Source organism: Pygocentrus nattereri, chromosome 8, assembly GCF_015220715.1.
Source record: "Pygocentrus nattereri isolate fPygNat1 chromosome 8, fPygNat1.pri, whole genome shotgun sequence".
NCBI classification, from domain to species: Eukaryota; Metazoa; Chordata; class Actinopteri; order Characiformes; family Serrasalmidae; genus Pygocentrus; species Pygocentrus nattereri.
In genome coordinates this window covers 19,916,694-19,937,016 of record NC_051218.1, presented here as the reverse complement: position 1 = coordinate 19,937,016, position 20,323 = coordinate 19,916,694, and the positions used below count along the sequence as shown (strand labels likewise).

The 20,323-nt window shown below is 40.5% G+C and overlaps 2 protein-coding genes and 3 non-coding genes across 7 annotated transcripts in view; all 5 read left to right on the top strand.

The window, feature by feature from the left end:
* Nucleotides 1–3,494: 3,494 nt before the first annotated feature.
* On the top strand, nt 3,495–9,143 carry rbmx (RNA binding motif protein X-linked). 2 transcript variants are annotated; one of them, XM_037540485.1, is made up of 10 exons: nt 3,495–3,881; nt 4,248–4,371; nt 5,315–5,421; nt 5,606–5,771; nt 5,941–6,042; nt 6,135–6,252; nt 6,324–6,458; nt 6,564–6,655; nt 7,194–8,957; nt 9,041–9,143. In XM_037540485.1, exons 1-9 carry the CDS (start codon nt 3,816–3,818, stop codon nt 7,508–7,510), a joined length of 1,227 nt encoding a protein of 408 aa, XP_037396382.1. In that variant the 5' UTR covers nt 3,495–3,815; the 3' UTR covers nt 7,511–8,957; nt 9,041–9,143. The 2 variants fall into 2 exon arrangements, with proteins under 2 accessions (XP_037396382.1, XP_017562595.1); XM_017707106.2 differs by having other exon boundaries at nt 3,502–3,881; nt 5,926–6,042.
* On the top strand, nt 5,164–5,239 carry LOC119263949. Its single transcript, XR_005130662.1, has one exon. It is a non-coding gene; the product is annotated as a small nucleolar RNA SNORD61 (small nucleolar RNA).
* Nucleotides 5,453–5,527, top strand: LOC119263946. Its single transcript, XR_005130659.1, has one exon. It is a non-coding gene; the product is annotated as a small nucleolar RNA SNORD61 (small nucleolar RNA).
* On the top strand, nt 5,811–5,876 carry LOC119263947. Its single transcript, XR_005130660.1, has one exon. It is a non-coding gene; the product is annotated as a small nucleolar RNA SNORD61 (small nucleolar RNA).
* Nucleotides 9,144–9,200: 57 nt separating the features above from the next.
* arhgef6 (Rac/Cdc42 guanine nucleotide exchange factor (GEF) 6) overlaps nt 9,201–20,323 on the top strand; it is a 46,310-nt gene continuing 35,187 nt past the window's right edge. The window contains exons 1-3 of one of the 2 annotated variants that reach the window (XM_017707102.2): nt 9,201–9,704; nt 10,875–10,958; nt 17,119–17,203. In XM_017707102.2, coding sequence (XP_017562591.1) covers nt 9,540–9,704; nt 10,875–10,958; nt 17,119–17,203 — 334 coding nt within the window. In that variant the 5' untranslated portion in view covers nt 9,201–9,539. The remainder of the gene's footprint in view (nt 9,705–10,874; nt 10,959–17,118; nt 17,204–20,323) is intronic. The other variant, XM_017707101.2, reaches the window with a different exon arrangement.

Sequence of the window (20,323 nt, the reverse complement as noted above, 5' to 3'; positions counted from 1 at the left end):
GAGTAAGGACGTCTACTTTTATTGCAGTAGTATTTGGGTCCACCTCTGCTGCCTAGTGCCTAAACAGTACATTGTGTCAACACAGAGCCCGTTTAGGGAATCTTAGCGTTTCTCCCGATAAATCAAAAACATAACTGCAACCAGAGGGCGCCCGCGAGCGAGTCCTCAAAGAATGGCAGGACTGGAACTAAATGGCTACAAATGAGTTAAAAGTTAAAATACTTACTATTTGTCCAGGTCCTTCGTTAAGTTTTGAAAAGTATGCTGATGTATTTTACTAAAAAAATGTATTTTACTGAGTGCTGATTGGTTGGCAAACTGATTAGCTCATTGGCTGAGCGATAGCTCATCGCGCTTACTGACGTCATGATTGCAGAGGCGGTCTGGAGCCCTAAAGGGGAGGGAACTGGGGGCTGGAGTCTGTTCATCGTTTTTTGCATCAACCAATTAAATAACTGCTCTTGGCCGTCAATCACATTTTGCTTTGGCCAACCGCAGATTAGAACGAGCTGTCCGTCATGTTCTGCGTTAGCCAAGCTAAGGGTCCGGCTGCAGACCTGCACTCAGCCTGGCATGGGCCGCTCTGGCACCACAGGGTTTTTGTTGGTTTTATGAGGGAAAAACAGCGAACCACTTATTGCTGAGCAACAAGAGCTACACTGGATGTATATTAACGCTGTCAGACTAATTATAAGATCGTTTAATATGGAAACTTTCAAATGAAAACCACGACAATAAACCAATGTCGGGTTCGTTCGCAGAAATAAACAAACACACTACTGCTGAAACTCATGAAAGCTCAAGCGTTAGGAATAAATCCGATTGTTTTGCTTCCTAACGGGAATTGGCTTGATGGTTGCCGTTAGAGACCATTAGGAAACATATGGAATCAGTCCCAGAACACCTAATTAAATTATTTGAATCCCTTACACTGTGATATCAACCCAGAACACCATTATCGACCACTGAAAACCACCAGGAACCGACAGACACTTTTAATGGGTTCTGTGACTTTGTTTCAGCAGGTTTTAAATGGCATCCTCTAGGTGAGTTATGAACGCATTAAGTGATGAAATCGCTAAGCAGCCAAACGTTAACGTGTAATCTAGTTAGAGGTTGTGAGAAGGGGGTTTCTGCAGACCGAAGACCTAAAATGATCATAAACACAAAAGACTGAAGGCAAACAAGTTTCCATCAGGAACTAATTGGTTATAGAATAACTTTTGTTTAAGAAGCGAAGTTTATGGGGAAACAGTGTTTGTATAAAATCAGAAAAACTGCATATGTGCACGAATTTCTATACTGTGTTCATGTATTTACCCACAAAATCAGGAAGAACATGTTCTATCAGTTCACTAATGCTTTTATGTGTGATGGTCAGTCCTGCTTTACCTGCTAAAGAGACCTAAGCGTGTACATACAAACCAACAGGAACGACAGATTTCACACAATGTAGTGGAGTAAAAAATAAGATGTGTGACTTTATCTATCTATCTATCTATCTATCTATCTATCTATCTATCTATCTATCTATATATGTGTGTGTATGTGTGTGTGTGTGTGTGTATATATATATATATATATATATATATATATATATATATATATATATATATATATATATATATATTCCGATTTCCGCGTGCCTCAACAGTATGTGACGCCTTTTCGCACTTTCCTTCAAACCACTGGCTGATGCATAAAATGAGAGACAGGTCATTCACACTTGTGATTGGCCAATGCAAGTTTTGATTGACAGTCCATCTGCTATATGATTGGCCGATGCAAGAAATAATTGCCAGTGTCTCCGCCCATTCGTTACGCCCACTGGTTCTCCGGGCAGCAGAAACATATTGGGGCTTCATCTTCACTGGGCTGAAGTGTCCAACTTATCCTTAAAGGGCCGGTGTGGCTATTTGATTCAGTGTTAGTGTTCTCTCTCTTTCTCTCATATATATATATATATATATATATATATATATATATATATATATATATATATATATATATAGATAGATAGATAGATAGCGTTGCTGTTGGAACGAAATCTTCCGCTTTGAAAATGCCTGCTGCCCTTTACGTTGTAATTGCGTTCAAGTGAAGTGACAATTGCGTAATTACGTTGAGTGGACCAAAAAATTACAAATTACTTGCAAAACAATCTGGTTCCTTTGACTTACATTAACAGTAAAGTAAACAGTAAAGTAACAGTTCTCCATTGAACACTAATGTAATAGACCAAAAAATGCAAATTACAATTTTACTACTAAATTTTTTAAATACCCTAACAGTAATACCGAAAATTACTAATTATTTCCAATTTTAGTAAAACAAAAATATACTAATACTATAAAAAATACTCCTAATACTTTCAATGTAGGACAAGCCAAACGTGCAGATATGCAACACCAGCTAATTCAGTCCGTGCGCGCTTCCATTTGGGAAAGTCCATGTTTAGAGGTAACAAACTCTTTCGACGGGAGTTCAATAATATTTAATGATGAAATCATACTTTCTTTAACGTGCCCATTCTGAGCTAATTTGCAGATTTAGCCTTTATTGGTTATTTAAAAGCGTGATCTACAGCTATGGTAGATATCGGTACATTTGCGAAACAACAAGCGTTAGCTAACTCCCTGCAGCAGTGGTCTTGAGTGGAAGTGGCTACGAGAAGCGAGTGAGTGGTTTCTCCCCAGCGTTACGACTTCCTGGGCGGACCAGCCGACTGATAAAAACGAGGGTGCGATTTTTTTCGGTTGTCTTGTTGCACGCCCGTCATATTCAGGTGAGTGGGTAGTAAACCTGCCCGCACAAACGCGGGTCGGTCACCTCTTTCGATTCAGTCTTTTATAAGAGCAAGACGTTCTGAAACTGTAATGTGGCACTTAGTCCTCCGGTTGTGTGTCGGGTGTTTACTGCTGGACTGAGCTGGCCCAGTTAGCGGAGGTTGGCTAGCTGGTAGCAAAATGAGCGCTGTGCTAGCGCAGTTTGCAAGCTGCTTGAGGACGTGGCTAATTTAGCGACATATCCGAGAGGTCAGATGAACGCCGTATTAGTGTGAGAATGAACGTAGCTAATAAGTCATTATTTCGATAAACGTTACTTCAGTTTTAGACCGTCGCTGCATGTGGTGAGGGTTGTGTCGGCGTGGTAGCTTTAGCGCGTTAGCTAACTTAGCTAGCTAAGTGAAGGGGCCGTGCGCGGTTGGAGGCCGTGGCCCCCCAAAAGACTCACGCTTCACAAGCTCTTGCCGCCATTTTGTGATTCACGTTAGCCAGGCAACAGGCAGTAGCTGTGGTTTTGATTTTCGGCGAAATAACTCCGTTTCTAACGTTAGTGAGCTGGCCAGCCTAATGTTAGTTAGCTAGTTTATATCGGTGGAAGCGTCTAATGACGCTACTTTGTGTAGTGTAATGATCTACGGTAAGAGCGCCGGCGCCGGCTGGACTGACCAAACAGATGTAACGTTAGGTTAGCTAGGCTAACACTCGCTTTTCGCTTTCTTTCTTTTTTTCTTTCTCTCTCGGTCACTAAAACGTAGCGTTATTTTGTAAACGTGTAAGTTTTTTGTCTGACCAGGGTTGAGATGGCTCGCTGTCCACATTGGGCAAATCTGTCAAGTGGTCAAACTTGTAAAATGTGCATTAAAAATACTTCAGCTGGCGTTAAGCGCTTAGACATTTAAGTCATATCCGCGTAATCATCCCGTTTAGCTTCACACGTTCAATTAGATTCTGCATCAGTCAGGTAGAAATCAGAAAACACGTGATGTGAAGGAAAAAAACGTGACGTGAAGCTAAATTGTTGCAGTCCATATGAAAACGGACTGTACTGGCAAGCCGTTGTGTCGAGTAATGGTTTCAACCAGCCACCTCAATTGTGTAGGTTGGGCAGTTAATTCATTTATTGGGAGAGAGCAGGGAAGCATTAAACTGCAGTGCTGTTTCCCAGACGATGAGCAAGGTGTAGCAGTAATCAGGCTGTCGTTTTGGGTTGTTTTGTAATGGAGTAATCACAATTATTGTTGCAAATGCAGTACAGGTTTACACGATGGCCATATGCCTTGATTCAGTAGACTGCAGATGTTGCTCACAGCACACACTTAGGTTTGCTGTGTCTTGGAGAGCTGTGGTACTCAGCAGAGAAACAAATCATAATGAATAATCTTTGAAAAATAATCTTTGAAACATGGCTACATGCACATATTGGGCTTGCAACCTAACATAATGCTTGTTTCTCATTTGCAGTTTTTAAAGACAAATATGGCAGAGGCAGACCGACCAGGAAAGCTGTTCATAGGTGGCCTGAACACTGAAACGACTGAAAAAGCTCTTGAGGGCTATTTCAGCAAGTTTGGCCGAATATCTGAAGGTAATGGACGGTGAGGTGGTATCACTGCTGTGTATAAAGGTTTTTTAATAGGAGTGGAGTGAAAAATCAAGATAAGTTACACAGGCTTGCTGACGTTTTGCGAATGTTCTACAGAGATGTTAAGTGATTTAACTATTTATCAGTTCGTTATAGTTGCGCAAATCGGAGCAAGTATCTTATTTCTAGGTAACATTCAAACCTCTAAACATGTTTGTGGTAACTTACGTTACCACACTTGCTGTAGCCATCAGTTTTGGTTTTTTTCTTCCTTTTCATCCAAAGTGCGCCAAGCTCGCAAATCTTTCTGCTCTGGGCTGTGTTAACACATTCCACTAACAAAGTATGCAAATTGTTACCAGCACAGGACAAAATTAGTGACAGAGTTTCGATATGTGACAGTCAACTATGCAGAGTTGAGTCTGTACAGGTACCGCTGTCAACTCGACTGTATAACAAACAACTTATGAGAAGAGAGGAAGTAGTCACAAGCTTGACTGGGCAAAGAACACAGTACTGCTTCACACAATGAACCTAAATGAAATTCTTCCTTTTAGGGGGTCCTGCATTTTAATTATTTAAAAAAAAATAATAATAATAAAATGAAAACACTAGCACAACATGTAAAGTTTGAGTGGTCAACAGGTGATATTGCCGACAAGGCATGTTGGCATGCAAGAATGTGGGAACCAAAAAGGAACCTGTAATGAAATTTTTAAAGTTGGTATTTTTTTCTTTCTGTGCATATAGTCCTTCATTTAATATTGAGCTTCTAGTCCAGTAGTTATCTTGCAAGCTGTGAAGAAAATTGTGGACTTGATCAACACCAAAATGAAAAGTTCATTCAATTCCTCTAAGAAGTACTGAGCTTGCACATGTGCAGTTGATATCACTAATGTTGGAATTGAAGGTATGTTCTAACACTTGGTGGTCTTTCTTTATGTAGTTCTATTGATGAAAGATCGTGAAACGAACAAATCCAGGGGCTTTGCTTTTGTCACATATGAAAATCCTGGTGATGCCAAAGATGCTGCAAGGGAAATGAATGGAAAGGTATGTATATAATTACAATTGTGATTAGTAAGCTGTGATGACACTTTGTGGCATTGATCTGTTGGAAATGACTGTCCACAATCATCCTCTAAGAAGTTCTGAGCTTACATATGTTCAGTCTAATTAGATTTTTACTCTTTGATTAGGAACAGTTTAACCTAACCTGTTCTGTTGCATTTCCAAGGCCCTGGATGGTAAACCCATCAAAGTAGAGCAGGCCACAAAGCCACAGTTTGAATCATCAGGCCGCCGTGGCCCACCATCAATGCACCCACGCAGTCGTGGCCCTCCCCGAGGCCCACGAGGCTCCAGAGGTGCACCTAGTGGAATGCGGGGACCACCAAGCAGAGGTATGATTCCAGAATCTTTTTTTCTTCTTTAACTTGTGGGCTATGATGACATTCTTTCAACTGATCTCCAAGTTGATGTTCAGTTCTCTAAGAAGTTCTGAGCCTACGTTGATGTTTCTGTCTAAAGACTACTGTGATAACGTAGATATTGTAGAACCTTTCTTTAAAGGGATGTCCTCCAGAGGTCCACCTCCGTTGAAAAGGGGACCGCCAGTGCGTAACGGAGGGCCGCCACCAAAAAGATCAGCACCATCTGGGCCAATGGGCAGACGTAAGCAAGCTTTGATTTACTCTGTTCGCTTGTATTCAAAGCTCAATTATATTAAACTCATAACGTTGTAAACTCTCACTGTTATTTTGCAGCCCCAATGTCAAGGGACCGGGATCCTTATGGTCCTCCTCCTCCCCGCAGAGAATCACTTATGTCAAGGAGGGATGACTATCCATCACCACGTGATGACCATTACAATACTAAAGACAGGTAAATCATTTAGTGATGTGAAATGACTTGGTTGAATAGTGCTTGAGTGCCTGACTGTCTATTCTGTACAGCTATTCCAGCCGGGACTACATGAGCTCACGAGACAGCAGGGACTATGCCCCTCCACCACGTGACTACTCATACCGCGAGTATCCATCCCAGTCCAGTTCCAGAGATGATTATGGTTCAGCATCTAGAGGCTACAGGTATGTTTTGAATTTTGCGTGTGTGGTGTTTTTTTTTTTTTTTTTTTTTTTTTTAAAGTGTTTTCTAACATTATCGCACCTCCTTCCTGGTTTCTCTGTTCATAGTGATCGTGATGGTTATGGAGGAGGTAGAGAACCCAGGGGCTATATGGAGCGGCCAAGCGCAGGCTCCTATAGAGACCCCTATGACGGTTACGGTAAGAGTACTTCATTAGTTTTTAGAAAAGGTTTTAGGGTTTCTCCCACAATTGCGTTTTGTGCTCCTGGGACAAGGCCACCTCGTGTCAATACAAATAAATCAGTGGAAACTTCACAGCTTCCTTTCAACTCAGATGTTCCACAGTGTCAAAATCGCACTCAACATGGACTCCCTGGCAAGCTTTTTCTCCCTCTTTGAGTCTTTCCGATAGTCCTGTCCAAATCAAACAAGAGAAACCAAGTGCCCAATCTACAATCTATCCTCTGGAACTCAAATCTTAAGGAAAAAAAAAAGTTGCTCTCGTTTGCACCATTGTCATCATTATCAAGTAGTTATGTTTGAATGAAGCAGCACTTCGCACCCCAGAGATCCAAATTCAGTCTTGACACATTTGGAAACGTTAACAGCCCTGAAATGCAAACGTTTAAAAACAGCAGTGAGGAATATATGTAGGAAAGTGGGCACTTGACAAACGCAGTGACTTGCACAAAATATGTCTGTGAATTTTGCCAATTACATGACCATTGACCCTGCAGGTAATTCGCGCAGTGCCCCACCCTCAAGGGGTCCCCCTCCATCCTACAGTGGGAGTGGCGGAAGCAGTCGCTATGACGACTATGGGAGCAGTTCCCGGGATGGATATGGCAGTCGCGACAGTTATCCCAGCAGTCGGAGTGACCCATACTCCGCTAGCCGTGGTGAGCGACTGGGCAGGCAAGAGCGGGGCCCGGCCCCTCCACTAGAAAGAGGCTACCCTCCTCGTGAATACAGCAGCTCAAGTCGTGGCGCGCCTCGGGGTGGCGGCCGCGGAGGCAGTCGGGCAGATAGAGGAATGGGCCGCAGTCGATACTGAAATGGACTCGGTGTGACGAAAGGGTCAGCTTAAATTGTGGGGCATTCTACATGTGCAGAGAAAATGGAGTCAATTTTTAACCTATATGAACTTCAAGCTTCAGTTTCAAGCTGTACCCAGACTTGTGAAGTTTTTTTTTCCTTTTTATATGTAAGTTTTTCTTTTTTTTTCTGCCCGTCTCCCATTTAATGGTACTGTTGCCAATTTAAGTGATGAGTGTTAGTTTTTGTATCTTAGTGATGTTAAACCTGCAATGCCCGAAAGTATGGTTTTCATTTACAAATAAAATTTTTAATCCAAGAGCTTGCGCAACACTACTGTTCAAAGAGGACCATGGAACCATTGAAACTTGTCAGCTCAGTGCCTCAGACATTCATGGTGAGGGGAAACAAAAAAAAATTTATCCAGTTTAGATTGTGGAAAATATTCTTGTTGACATTGTTCAGTCTGTTGAGAACAAGAGAAATGTCACTTTGCCAAACTCTTTATCAGTATAGTTTTTCTCAGTGCAAACGGATCCCTCATCGTAAAGTAAACTTTGACGGCTTGCAACGACCAATCCAAAGACAAGCAAAATGCAAGAAACAATTCAACACGAGATTAAACGTGTCAACAGCTGGTAAGCAAAGCAAACCCTTTTGTCTCTGGTCTAAGTGAAGTTAACTCGATGGTTTGAGTTTCAGTCTCAACTACAGGTTAAACATCAATCTTGCCTCTTCTGACCTTACGAATGCTATGCTGCAATCTAACACCGTACAGTTATCATACTTGAACAACTTTTAACACAAAAATCAACCCTGCAACCAAAGGAGTCTGTATAATCTTACAAACCCAATGGAGTTCATTGAGTTAAAAGGCCCATAGTTTCAGGAACGAATGGCAACCAAAAATTGCACATTCTCAAGAAGGATAATCTGATGGATTTTTTTTTTTTTTTCTTCCTTTTTGCCACCTCTCCAACATCACATTGCAAAAGACAAATGGCTCTTTGAGGATATTAAGATGAAACCTTCCACCAAAGGACTATTTCCTCAATGTAGTATAAGTTCCCCCAGACACCCCCCCCCCCCCTCCCCAATTACAAATCCAGACCATTATTTCAGTGGACCTATATTGAACTTGTAGAAAGTTGCCTTAGGTTTTAACAAAAGCCAGAGCCACTCACAAGCATGCCCATCCTAACAAAGGAGACAACTTGGAAAGACCCAGTTCTGTCGTTCAGCCTGGAAAGTAACTGGAAGCTCAATAAAATTGGACCATTTGATTTGTTTGAGAAACTTATTCATAATTACCCTTTCATTGCTATAGCAGGATATTAATTGGATCTGTTTCTTGTTGCAGGATGAACATGATGGGAATGTGAATGATCATAGCTGCTTCAAAGCTCATGGCCACTTATGGGTTTTGTTTTTTTTTGGCCATGTGCAGTAGATTCTGCTTCAAGCAGGTATGCCCAGCCCCACATATGTACACAATGCCGCATAGAGTTTGGATGGTCTCACTTATTTTTCCTTTTCTCTTATTTTCTAGATCAAACGCAGGGCTGACCAGGTGGGAGTCCTTTAGATGGAGCTGAACACACATGTGGAGTGATGTTTGATGCATTTTATTTAAATAAATATTTAAAATGATCTGACCTCTTGTGAAGTTATTTGTCTCCCTCCACTGACTGAAGAGAATGAATGTTTAATGTGAGATCTGTTGCTCTGTAGTAGTAACGTAAAGGAAGCTCTAGGCTACGTGCTGAGACCTACATGTTCTCAAATTACACACATGGATCAAATGTAGTGTGGAACAGGCTCCACGAGAAAAAGCGCTTCATTAACTGGAATCGATGCATGAAAACCGTTAGATGGTACAACGTCCTCGTCCTGGAGGACTTCCCTGCAGCGTCGCGGAGTCGGCTCGCTGCTGGTTTTAACGCTGTTCCGCAAAGCAGAAGTGCTACGGATGTGGGTAGCATCTGTCCCGTCCTACTCGCTGCACCAGCGGTGCTGCAGAACTCGGCGAGGCCCGGTGATCCCGAGCCATGAACCCAGAGGAGCAGACCGTAACGTGGCTCATATCCTTAGGAGTCCTTAATTCCCCGAAGAAGAACATCGCCGATCCGGAGGGCTTCCTGAAAGCCTCGCTGAGAGATGGGGCCGTTTTGTGTAAGCTTATGGAACGGCTGGTACCCGGATCCGTTCAGAAGGTAACGCAATATGGCAAAGAAACTTGATCTGGATGGTAAAGGAGGGCAGATGGCTGCTTTGGCTTGCAGGCAGACACAATAAGGACTCGCAGCAAAGCGGGAGAGCGATGCTTTTGAAGCCGAGCAGAGCGATTAGCTACATGTAGCCTCCAGTGTTTCACAAGAGCCAAATTAAAGATAGTTAACAGATGAAGTAAAATAAGGGCTGCAATTTGGTTTGACTGACACTTTATCTCTCCAAAACGCTGTTTAATCGCAATGTAAACTCGGACTTCCTGTCTCAGGAGGGAAAAGTGTTCCGCATTCTCTAACTGGCGTTTTTCGTGCCATGTTTTATCTACAATCACAACACAGCAGCTAAAGCACGCTCTGCTGCTCTGCCTCACCGCGTGATTTAAACAATAATGTGCACTTAAAGGCCCCGTGTGAGCGATTTTCAGTTGTAGGGTCTGGTGTCCACTTCCTATCGGCTTTTGATACATCTGTTCAGTTTAACTCAGAGAACTTTATTTATCCCCCAAAGTCTATTTGGTTTAACTATGCCTATATTTCCGTGAGTTGTGCGGGTTTACCCGTGCCCCTCTACCCGTAAACCGCCGCTATATCGTCCTGAAGGCAGCCCACAGGTCATAGAGTCAGTGCAGACATATAAGCAGGTTTAACGTCCCGCTCGAGGACATGCGGCGCCTGAGCTGAGCTGAGCTGAGCTGAGCTGAGCTGAGCAGAGGCTGTAGCTGTTTAGTTAGGACTGTGTGGTCGCTTTCTCGCGTATTAACAGCACATTTTTCCAGCAGACACAGCCTGTTTTGTCCTGGTTTCATATGTCCATGCTTGTGAGGTCTAGACCGAGCCCGAGGACATCGTCACTTCCTCCACAAAGTCTCTTTTCCTGGTTCGACAGGGCAGCGAGAGATGTGCTGTTTGAGACGAGAAAGGAGAATCCTTCATTACTTCACCGACTGAGCTCGAAGAAGCCCCTTTTTCTGTACTAATGGGCTGCAGCAGTTCAACAGGGACAGCCCGTTTCAGCGATAAACACACAGCCCTTTCCCTGAGGGATCTCCGGCTATTCTGAGTGCTGAGTAGCAGCAGCAGCAGCAGCCGGAGCTTTTCACCAACGTTATTTTGGGATTTTTTTAATTGACCTTTTTCATCTTTGGCTGTTCACAGTATTGCCCGGAGCCCAAATGCGAAGCGGACTGTATAGCCAACATTCGGGAGTTTCTGAAAGGATGTCTCTCCTTAAAGGTTGAGGTAAGTTGACATTACGCCGTGTTAATGTTACGACTGTGACACTTGGTCCATACCTTCTCCTGCATGTTGCGCTGCCCGTAACGTTACATTTCTTGGCTGAGGGAGACTCAGGGCTCTGTTCCTGGTATTAACACCAACAAACTACGCATATGCTAACTTACACGATATTAATTCTGACATGAAATGAAGTAATTTCATCGCCTAAAATAAAACATTTTATATAAACTGCACCGCACGTGCCAATGGTTTACAATACTAGTGCTAAAGCTAGTAAAAGTTGCAGCTCTTCTCTGTTTAAAGGGGAACGCCACCGATTTTTCCACATTTCTGCATGATTAAAGGCTGAGGAAGTCGTTCAGAGTGGAGTCAGAATTGTTTACAGTGATGGTGATAGGAACCAGACGTCCACCCCTAAAAGCTCCCTCACAGAGTTATTACATGAAATGTAATATCTGTCAAAACATTGTTTTAGAGTAGTTTTGTGATATAAAAAAGTTGATCTGAAACGTATTTTCATCCATTTATTTTAATCTGTTCATGGTGGAAGGATGCAATAGTCCCCAAAGAAAACATAAAGTTTCAGATTTCTGATTATTTTTACCATCATCAGCAAAACTCAGAGGACACGTGTGGGCTTAGCGGAGGTTGGATATTAAATAAAACGGATATGTTTAAATTGTAGATATCACTGTAAAGAAATCTGTGTTGGTAAACTTCTCTACAAATGAATCATTTCAAATCAAAGCCCTCTAAATGACTCTGTTTACCTCCCGATCGCTGGTTTATACAGAAAATTTGAAAAGTCTGTGAAATTCCCCTTTAAGCCAGAGTCAACAAGAACCAGGCCTTTGTCATAGTGTTTTCAGTTGCAATCTTAAACTGTTGCATTTATTTATCAAGGTAACTCAGTATCTTGGATACAGTAAGGTTATGTGCTCCAGCAACCAGGGATTCTGACATCTACAGCGCTTATATAGGCATTGAATTCACTATTCAAAATTACCAGTGAACCTACACAGGTTTTTATATGTAATGTTGATCATTCTAAGACAGTGATAAATCTGTAAACATTGTTCCAGGCATCAGAGAGTGCATTTGTAACTATTTCATGTAACAACTTTCTGTGAGGTAGCTTTTCGAGGCTTTTAAAGCTTCAGGCTTACTGTTACCTCCACTGTGAACCATTCTGACGTAGTATGTTTCTCTAGAATGGAGCATTTTATGTCACACTGCTCTGAATGACTTATTTTACATCGTAATGATTGATGCCGAAATTTTGGAAAACTGGTGGAATTCCCCTTTAGGTCAGTCTCCAGCCGTACATCTTATTTTATGTTAGCTTACATGTTTGGAATTTGTTGCTCACGTCTTAAGAGACAGAATAGTATTGCAGCTAAAATGAGTGGATGATGAAAACTGAATTGAGGCCAGCAGCATAGACAGTGGAGTGAATCTATGGAATAAAAACAGGGAAGAAACATGACTGCAGTAAATTCTGCTTGGCTACCATGTTTGGTTGTTTAGTTTGCTAGAAGATCATGGATCACTTGTATTTGTGGCATGTTGTCCCCTCCCCAAAATGGGAGGACTGTTCCCAGTTTAGTGGAGCAACATGTCCAGGCAACATTATCACCTGAGAATCATGGCTGAGACCAGTAATGGCATGCTGCATTTTCAAGAAAATGTGTTACAGCAGCATGTGCGCCATGACATTTGTAGCAATATATTCAACTTCTCTTTATGGGCATTTCCCCAGCCTTGCACTCTGTACTGTCTGCTGTGTTCTGGCAGACATAAAAAAAAGTACTATTACAAAATAGATGTAGCAAAATTGTGTGGCAAGCTTTGGAATGGGCTTAAGCCACCAGCTTTAGTTTGAAACAGCAAGAATCTAAACCTAATCTAACAGTAGCGAGTTTAGAACCATTACTGGAATAAACCTCACAAAGGCTATGGGTAATAATCAGTTGTCTGAAAAAATGTATAAATAGCATCTTTTTGTAAAGTGTGTCCTGAATCACTCAAGTTTAAGAGGCAATTGAATAAAGCTAGCATGCAGTAATGTGGTCAAGATTAAATGTTTGCCTTTTCGGGGGATGTCCCTTTCCCTTTTTCAGTTGATTCCAATGCCTCCCCCATAATTAGTGGCGATGCTGTAATGCAGCTGGAAGGAGATGGGCTGTGTATTTTAACATGGACCATATGATGGCCTGTGGACATCCGGGCCCTGCCCATGCTCTCTGTGGCGAAGAGGTCCATCACTCTTCGCTCAGGTCCAAAAGTGTTCATGGATGTTGCAAATCATGTGACTGGACAGAGAGGCCATTCGCACAACTTTCACTTCTGCTTTTGGAGAAGTGCTCAAATGGGAAGCAAAATAGCTGCAAATCTAAAGTTATTCTTACTTTGGACTAGGCAAAAAAATTTTTACATTTAGTTAATTTAAGACCCCACTGAATAGGCAAATATTTAGAGTACCAAGTATTCAACCACAGGTGAGTAAAAAAGAATAAGAACAATCATCATATAAATGAATACATATGAATGTAAATGTTTTATTTAATAGATCAAGACTACAGCATTTGTAAATGCAAGTCTTCCCTCAACATGTACATCTGTAAAAACGATTAACGACCATCTGTGACCACTTCAAATCTTCTGAGGGCACAAAATGACCCATTTTAACAGGCCCCTGAAAGTCGTTCTGTGACTTTTGCAGCCAAATGATTAAAGCCCATCCTCCTAAATCCAGCTCTGACCCTAGACACTTGGTAAATAATCATAGACTGTAACCCGAGTTTATATCAGCAGCAACTTACTGGAGCCAGGGTAGAGAAATAAGGAGGGTGTTTATTGCCATTAGATTAAAGTATAGTTTAAAATATACCACATTTAGTATAGATCTTGGCAGGGAGAGCTGACAAAGAGATCAGTTATAAATAAAAGGTTTGCAACCGATTGAAAACCCTAATTTTATTGCAAATCTAAAGGCTATAAACTGAAGTGTTTGTGTAGATAATGTCTGCAAAATCCGGGAAAGGGCGGAAAGTCATTTTCCTAGCAGGAGAAAGATTAATGTAAGATTAACGGGAGAAAGACAAACATAATCTCTGCATATAGAAGATCACTTCTTTGTTTTCATTTATTTTTTCCAAGCTTAATATGGATTTTGAAGCTTAGATAAGGCTGTGATAGTTACAGCACCAAACATGTTGTAACACAGCTTCATCAGGGAGATCTGGAATAAGTAAAGGCAAATTCAGAACTTGACTTACTACAGGTTTAAGTCTAACAGATTGCGCTGGATAGATTGCATCTATAAAGTTATACAAAGAGACAGGAAAGCTGAGTTGAGATGCACAGATAAAGAACGAGTGTGAAATATATCACACCTTGTAAATCAGCTCAGCCTGTGTTATGCACATTTATTTGTTTTTCCAAACAACTTGCATTATGAAGAAAATGTTTGAATAGCAGAAGAAGAATGTTGCTTAATTCTTCATCTTGTCTGGTCCACAGCTGTTTTGACAAAGGCTTCTTGCTTTGCAAACTCTATATTTAAGATGTTTTATTTAAATGTGAAACCTTACTCTTTGGAGGAAAGAAGATAGCAGTCTGTGTACTGTGGAGGAGTGAATGACTAACGTGAAGAGAACAATCATTACAGTCGCTCTCTTACCTATCTGCTCTTTGATAGCATTACAAAGAGTCACCAGATTATATCCAGGCAGTATGTCTTCTGTATCAATATATTATGACATTAACAAACCATCATAGTCCTTTTTTGTGTTTGCACAGTTTTTAGCCAATAGATAATCAGGATTATATGCATGATGGCTATTAAACAGTGGTGTCCCTGTGGTCTGTTTTTATCTTTTTAATTTGTTTTTGTTTGCTTTTGTCATGGAGTCCATGAACTGTACACTGTATGTTATTTACTACTTGCTTCAGATAGTTTTGAATAAATCTTAAAATCCTTAAAAAAAACAATATGTTTACTTCATGCAAATGTAATTTACAGTACTATGTAAGGCCTGTTTCACACATCTTGCCTTTGCACACTTTCACACATGCTGCACAAACAGCATGCTGCAACTAGAGAACAGCCTATTTTTACACATGCAAAATACAGTGAAATAGACAATGAAAATAAATGAAACCAGAACAGAAACTTAAAAAAAAACAGGAATTCTACATCAGTTATCAAACAAAAAAGGTAGGTAAATATTTAGTGGTGAGTATAGGTATGTGCAAAAGTTTAAACAAACATTGAAGTGGATATAAGTTAACCTGTCCTCTATACAGACATGCTTAAATATAACATTTTGGGGGGGAAAAAGTGAAATATGAAATGTTCCATAACCTTTATACAAGCCATGTTTAACAGGGTTGTTTTTGTTTTTGCTGAATTCAGCAAATAAACAGTAATTGTGCAGTAATATGCAGCAGTGTGATCTCTGTACTTATTTTAAATTAGAAAAATCAACAACAAATTGTAGGTTGTTGTGCACCCAAACTTTTCTATATGACTGTATGTGTCATGATTGTTCAATCACAAGTCAGAAAGCTTCAGATAAAAAGCAAATACATTGCACTCTTTTCTATTCTATATATTTAGAAAGGAAATGTGTTGATGTTAGTAGAAGCTTGCTGTACTGTTCCACAGCGTAAACACTGTCTTTGAATAGTGAATGACCAAAGCATGCAAGCTATAGCAATCGTGCTGCAGCATCGCTCATGTCATGCACATGTAGTATGTAGGAAACGGGCCCAAGACATTCTAGAGTAGCAGCACAAAGGGAGCATTAACTTTATTAGCAAAATAAATCTGATACTACATGATGCTCTGTTATATTACAAAGACTGATACTTAAATTTGTTTTGTTTTGCACTGAGTACATGCACCTGCACTCTTTGGCTATTTTATGAGGCACAAATACTGCTTTCATAGGTTTGCAATTACTGACTGAAGCTTAAGGATGCTGTGCACAATTATTATGGTCCTATTCCAGAAGGAATGCCCATGAGTACTCAAGTATTCAGTTAACTGTTGGAAGTGCCAGTATTCAAATACCAAAATCACTGTATTCGTAGCTGGAAGACTGAGTAAATATACAAGCTAAAAATTCAATGAAATTGCAACAGTTTTGCAATTATTCATGAGTAAGTACGCTGTGTTGTGTTATACTTTTGAGTGTGGACAGATTGTTTAAGACATGATTGAGAAGGCAGAGATAGCATGGTTGTATCACTAACAATGCTAACTATTCTGGCTGCTGTTAGCTAGATCAACAGAAAGCTAGACAAATAACATTTTCTTATGTAAAAAACAGTAAATCCTCAGCATCCAGCATGATACTGGTTAACTCCTTTAGCTCATTACCTCATCTGAACATGCAGCCTCACCCTGCGCCTTAGCTGTTTTTGATAAAACTACACTGCATGCTGCTGTCTTTTTGTGCAACACCAGTGCTATCAACCTAAAAATGTAAGCCTGCAGCCCTATATTATTATTATTGGTTGATGTCTGCTTTTTTATTTGTTTGTTTTTATTTTTCTTTTATCTTTCTTTCTTGTTTTTACTTCTGTGTGGTTAACTGGATATCCTTTCATTAACTCTTAAGGATATTCTCATTTCAAAATTAGTCAGAATGCACATTCTTACTTTCAGGTCATGGCCAGGGTAGCACAACAACAGATGGGCTACAGTTAATGTGTTCTTTTATAGCATCTTTTGCAGGGTTTTACAAGCATATTTTCAGAATGACATAATTTCAAATCTTTCTAGTTTCAGTTAGTTACAATAAGTCTGTAGCTGGAATAGTGTTGTAAACTAGAAATTTGTTAACTGTTAAATGTAAACTGTTAATATTTCCCATTATGCTCAGCAGGATTTTGCAATACATGTCCAACCTCACAAAAAATCACAGTGAAAAAGCTTGGACAGGTCAGTTGCATAATAAAGCAGCAAATAGGTGTATGTTTACTTGCATATTTATACTTTACTGACAGACTTTCTGCCTTCCAGTGCAGTTTTCTTTATTCTGTTCATCAGCTTAAATATACAGTGTATGTCTCCTCTGATTTCACATCTATTTCTCTTGTTATATTTCTCTGTTTCTCCTGTCTGAATAGGTTTTCTGTCTCATTTTTATTGCAGGGTTTTGAACCGGAGAGTTTATACTCTGGGGAGAATTTTAGCAAGGTTCTGTCTACGCTGTTGGCGATAAACATCGTCACTCAAGGTAATTCTCTCACCTGTACTTATGTACTGGTTGCATGCACTTGTTTGTCTGTGTCTGTCTGCATTAGCCTCGTCTACGACCTCCCCCGCATTTGGATTGTGCTCCTAGTCTGCTCTCAGTCCCCTCGGCTGCTCTGTAATGCAATTTTTTACAGTTGATGATTTTGCAGCTAGTTGCGAGCACGCAGGGTGACAAAGCCCCGCGGACAGTTTTGGCATTGTGGCACCGATGGCTTGACTGTGTGTGAGAGCCTCGTGTTCAGGATCATTTTTAGAAAATTGAATGCCAGTGGTCTCTCATGAACTACAAAGGGTGCCACTGTTCACTGGTGGTTGGTGCATCTGCAAACAGATTTAGCTTTCAGTTAGTCAGGACAATGAGCCACATCTTTTCAAACCGAATGGGCCTCATTCCCCAACCGTTCTTAAGAAGAAATTTCTTCTTAAATTCCACTTAAGCAGTTTTCACGAAGATTGGCATTCATCAGCGTTTTCTTACTTGGGATTTGTAAGAAACAAATCTGTGCACACAAAGGTGTGAAAAATTCTGTGGTTTAAGAACATATCATGAATCTGACAGACATTTTCTTAGGACTTTTTTCAAGAGCAGATTTAGGAAAAAACTTAGGAAGATATTGGTAAGTGACCCCCATTGTTTCCAAATGGTCTGTTTCACATGGAGACAATTCAATTCTTGACATGTAAACAAAGTCATTCAGAGTGGTTTGATGTGGTGCTTGTATAGGAGCTTACCAGCTCAGTTTTTTTCAGAGTGGAACCAGTGCACATAATGTCTACAATAAAAATTTGCTATTTTATTTACTGTCCAGTACAACCTGTGAACCTATGTATGTCTTGTGAGTTTTTATACTTAATGTTGATATTTGTGAAATGGTGGTGAATCTGAAAGTTCTGCATGTACCTCTCCACTATGAGTGGAAGTAAAAAATATACATTTTAGCCCAAAAGCTTATCCCAAAACTATCATTAAGCTATGTTTTAGGTATCGCACAACGTATTTGTGGACATTTCATCTGATAGCTTTTCTGAGGGAGCTTTTAGAAGTAGTAAATGTTTCAAATATTTTTTCCTCTCTCCACAACTATGAACTATTCTGACTCCAAGTGTCTCTGCAATGAAGCATTTCACATCAAACCACTATAAATAACTTTTTTACATCTTAAAAACAATTGCATTATGCAGAAATCTTGAAAAATGGATGGAATTCCCCTTTAATGTTTTGGTGGACTGGCAAGCAGTGCTATGTTCTCTCACTAGAACTGTATTTATGCATTTATCATTGTCAAGTGAACAATAGATTTCCTACGGGCCTCATTCAGTACTTGGAACAATGTGTTGGCTCGCTTGAAATGTGTTTTGTCATATTAAATGAAGTGAAATGTAACACAAATGTTCACCTCTCTGTTTACATCTGAAGTGAATTTTGTCAGGCTCGCTTGCAGGTTTGGTATTTTTGAATCAACCTCTATGAGTTAGGTTGCTCAGTGGTCAGGCTGCGACCAGCTACCGCAGGGTGTGTGCCGTGAGAAACAGTAAATAGTGCAATATTGGCCAAAGCCCACTGACCAAGTCCCACAACCATACATTGTCAGGGATTTTTCCTGTTACAATCCAAAAGGCATGATCACTTCCCTTTTCTTAAATCATATTATTGTGCCTATGAATCTCTTATGTAAGATTTCTGAAATCTATAGTATCCTGTATTCAAATTGTTCTAATGGTCAGTTTGGTCTTTGTTCTACAGTCCTGTTTTTTCTTTGTGTGTTGTGTAAGGAAAAACAGAAGTATAGACCCTGACATCCATCAAACAGTTGGTTTAAATAACTGATCCTTATTTTAGGGTTAATGTGATTTAAGGTGATCTTTCATCTAAACCACTGACTTGAAATCCGTTTCCTAGGGATGGAAAAAGTGTGCTGGCTCTAATAGCGCTTTCCAGAAATAGCTACATGTAAGTGTTTCTTGTAACTGTCTATCAGTGTCTTACAATGACAGGGTGGAATTTTGGCCCTGTCCCACTTCAGCAGTTTGACATTTGAGGCTTTTCTTACATGCACAGCCTTCATGAAGTCGCCCCTCAGCATTCCAATTGGATTGAGACTCGGCCTTTGACTCAGCTATTCCCAAACTCTCCATTCGTTCTGTTTTTGAGCTGCGCTGTCATGGATTTGTTCGAGTGTTTCGTCTTGTTGAAAGGTTTATTCTTGGTTCTGCTTCAGTTTTTTGACAGACTGCTTCACATTCTGCTGTTTTCTAGCAGGTTGTGGACTTGGTTGATTCAGTGGATCCTTTGTTCAGAGCAAACTAGCTCTAAGCTATCATTCTACAAACTCTGTGTTTAACAGTTCAAATTTGGTTCCTCTGGTAGAGGCATTTTATAATTGTTGTTGTTTTTGGATTTGGGATAAGTAGCACTGGCAATTTGGCTAAATGACTGAAACTTTGAAGCTCCTGTCCCAAAGAAAGTCTCAGATTCCCCAACTCGAAAAGAACTACGGGGCTCTCAGTTGCTGCAATGGTGTATGTCGTTTATCCTATCATCCAGAGATTGTCCTAGGTGATGCCACAGCAATCTATGGCCAGGAGTCCAAGAGAGCATAATTTACCTCTCATTCGGTGGCTCTCGCCCCATCCCCCAGTGCAGTGCTAGCAATTGGGGTGGCAGTTAGTTGATGTGACAGAATTGGCAGTTAGTATTCTCCTTCAGGCACATTGTACTGTCCAGTGATCATTTCAAAAAAGATGCTGCTGTGTCACCTCCCAGCTTGGTAGAATCATTTTATAAGGGGAGACAAAAGTGAGAATTTGCAATTGGATGAAGTTGGATGCAACCATTTTTGAGCATAAAGAAAATGAGAAGAGTCACCAATGTCATTACAACACACAATGACCATAACTGTCCCCACCCCAATATCTGTGGAATAGTAATCCTAGATTGTTGGTGTCAGCATTTTTGTCAGGTTCTAATGGCCATAGTGAGGTGATTTTCCTTGCCTGTGATTTAAGTTGTCAAAATTAATGTTGTCTATATTAATTGTCAAAATTATTACATCACACTTACTTGTGTTTCCTGTGTTAACAGGTGTCATTATTTTCTCAT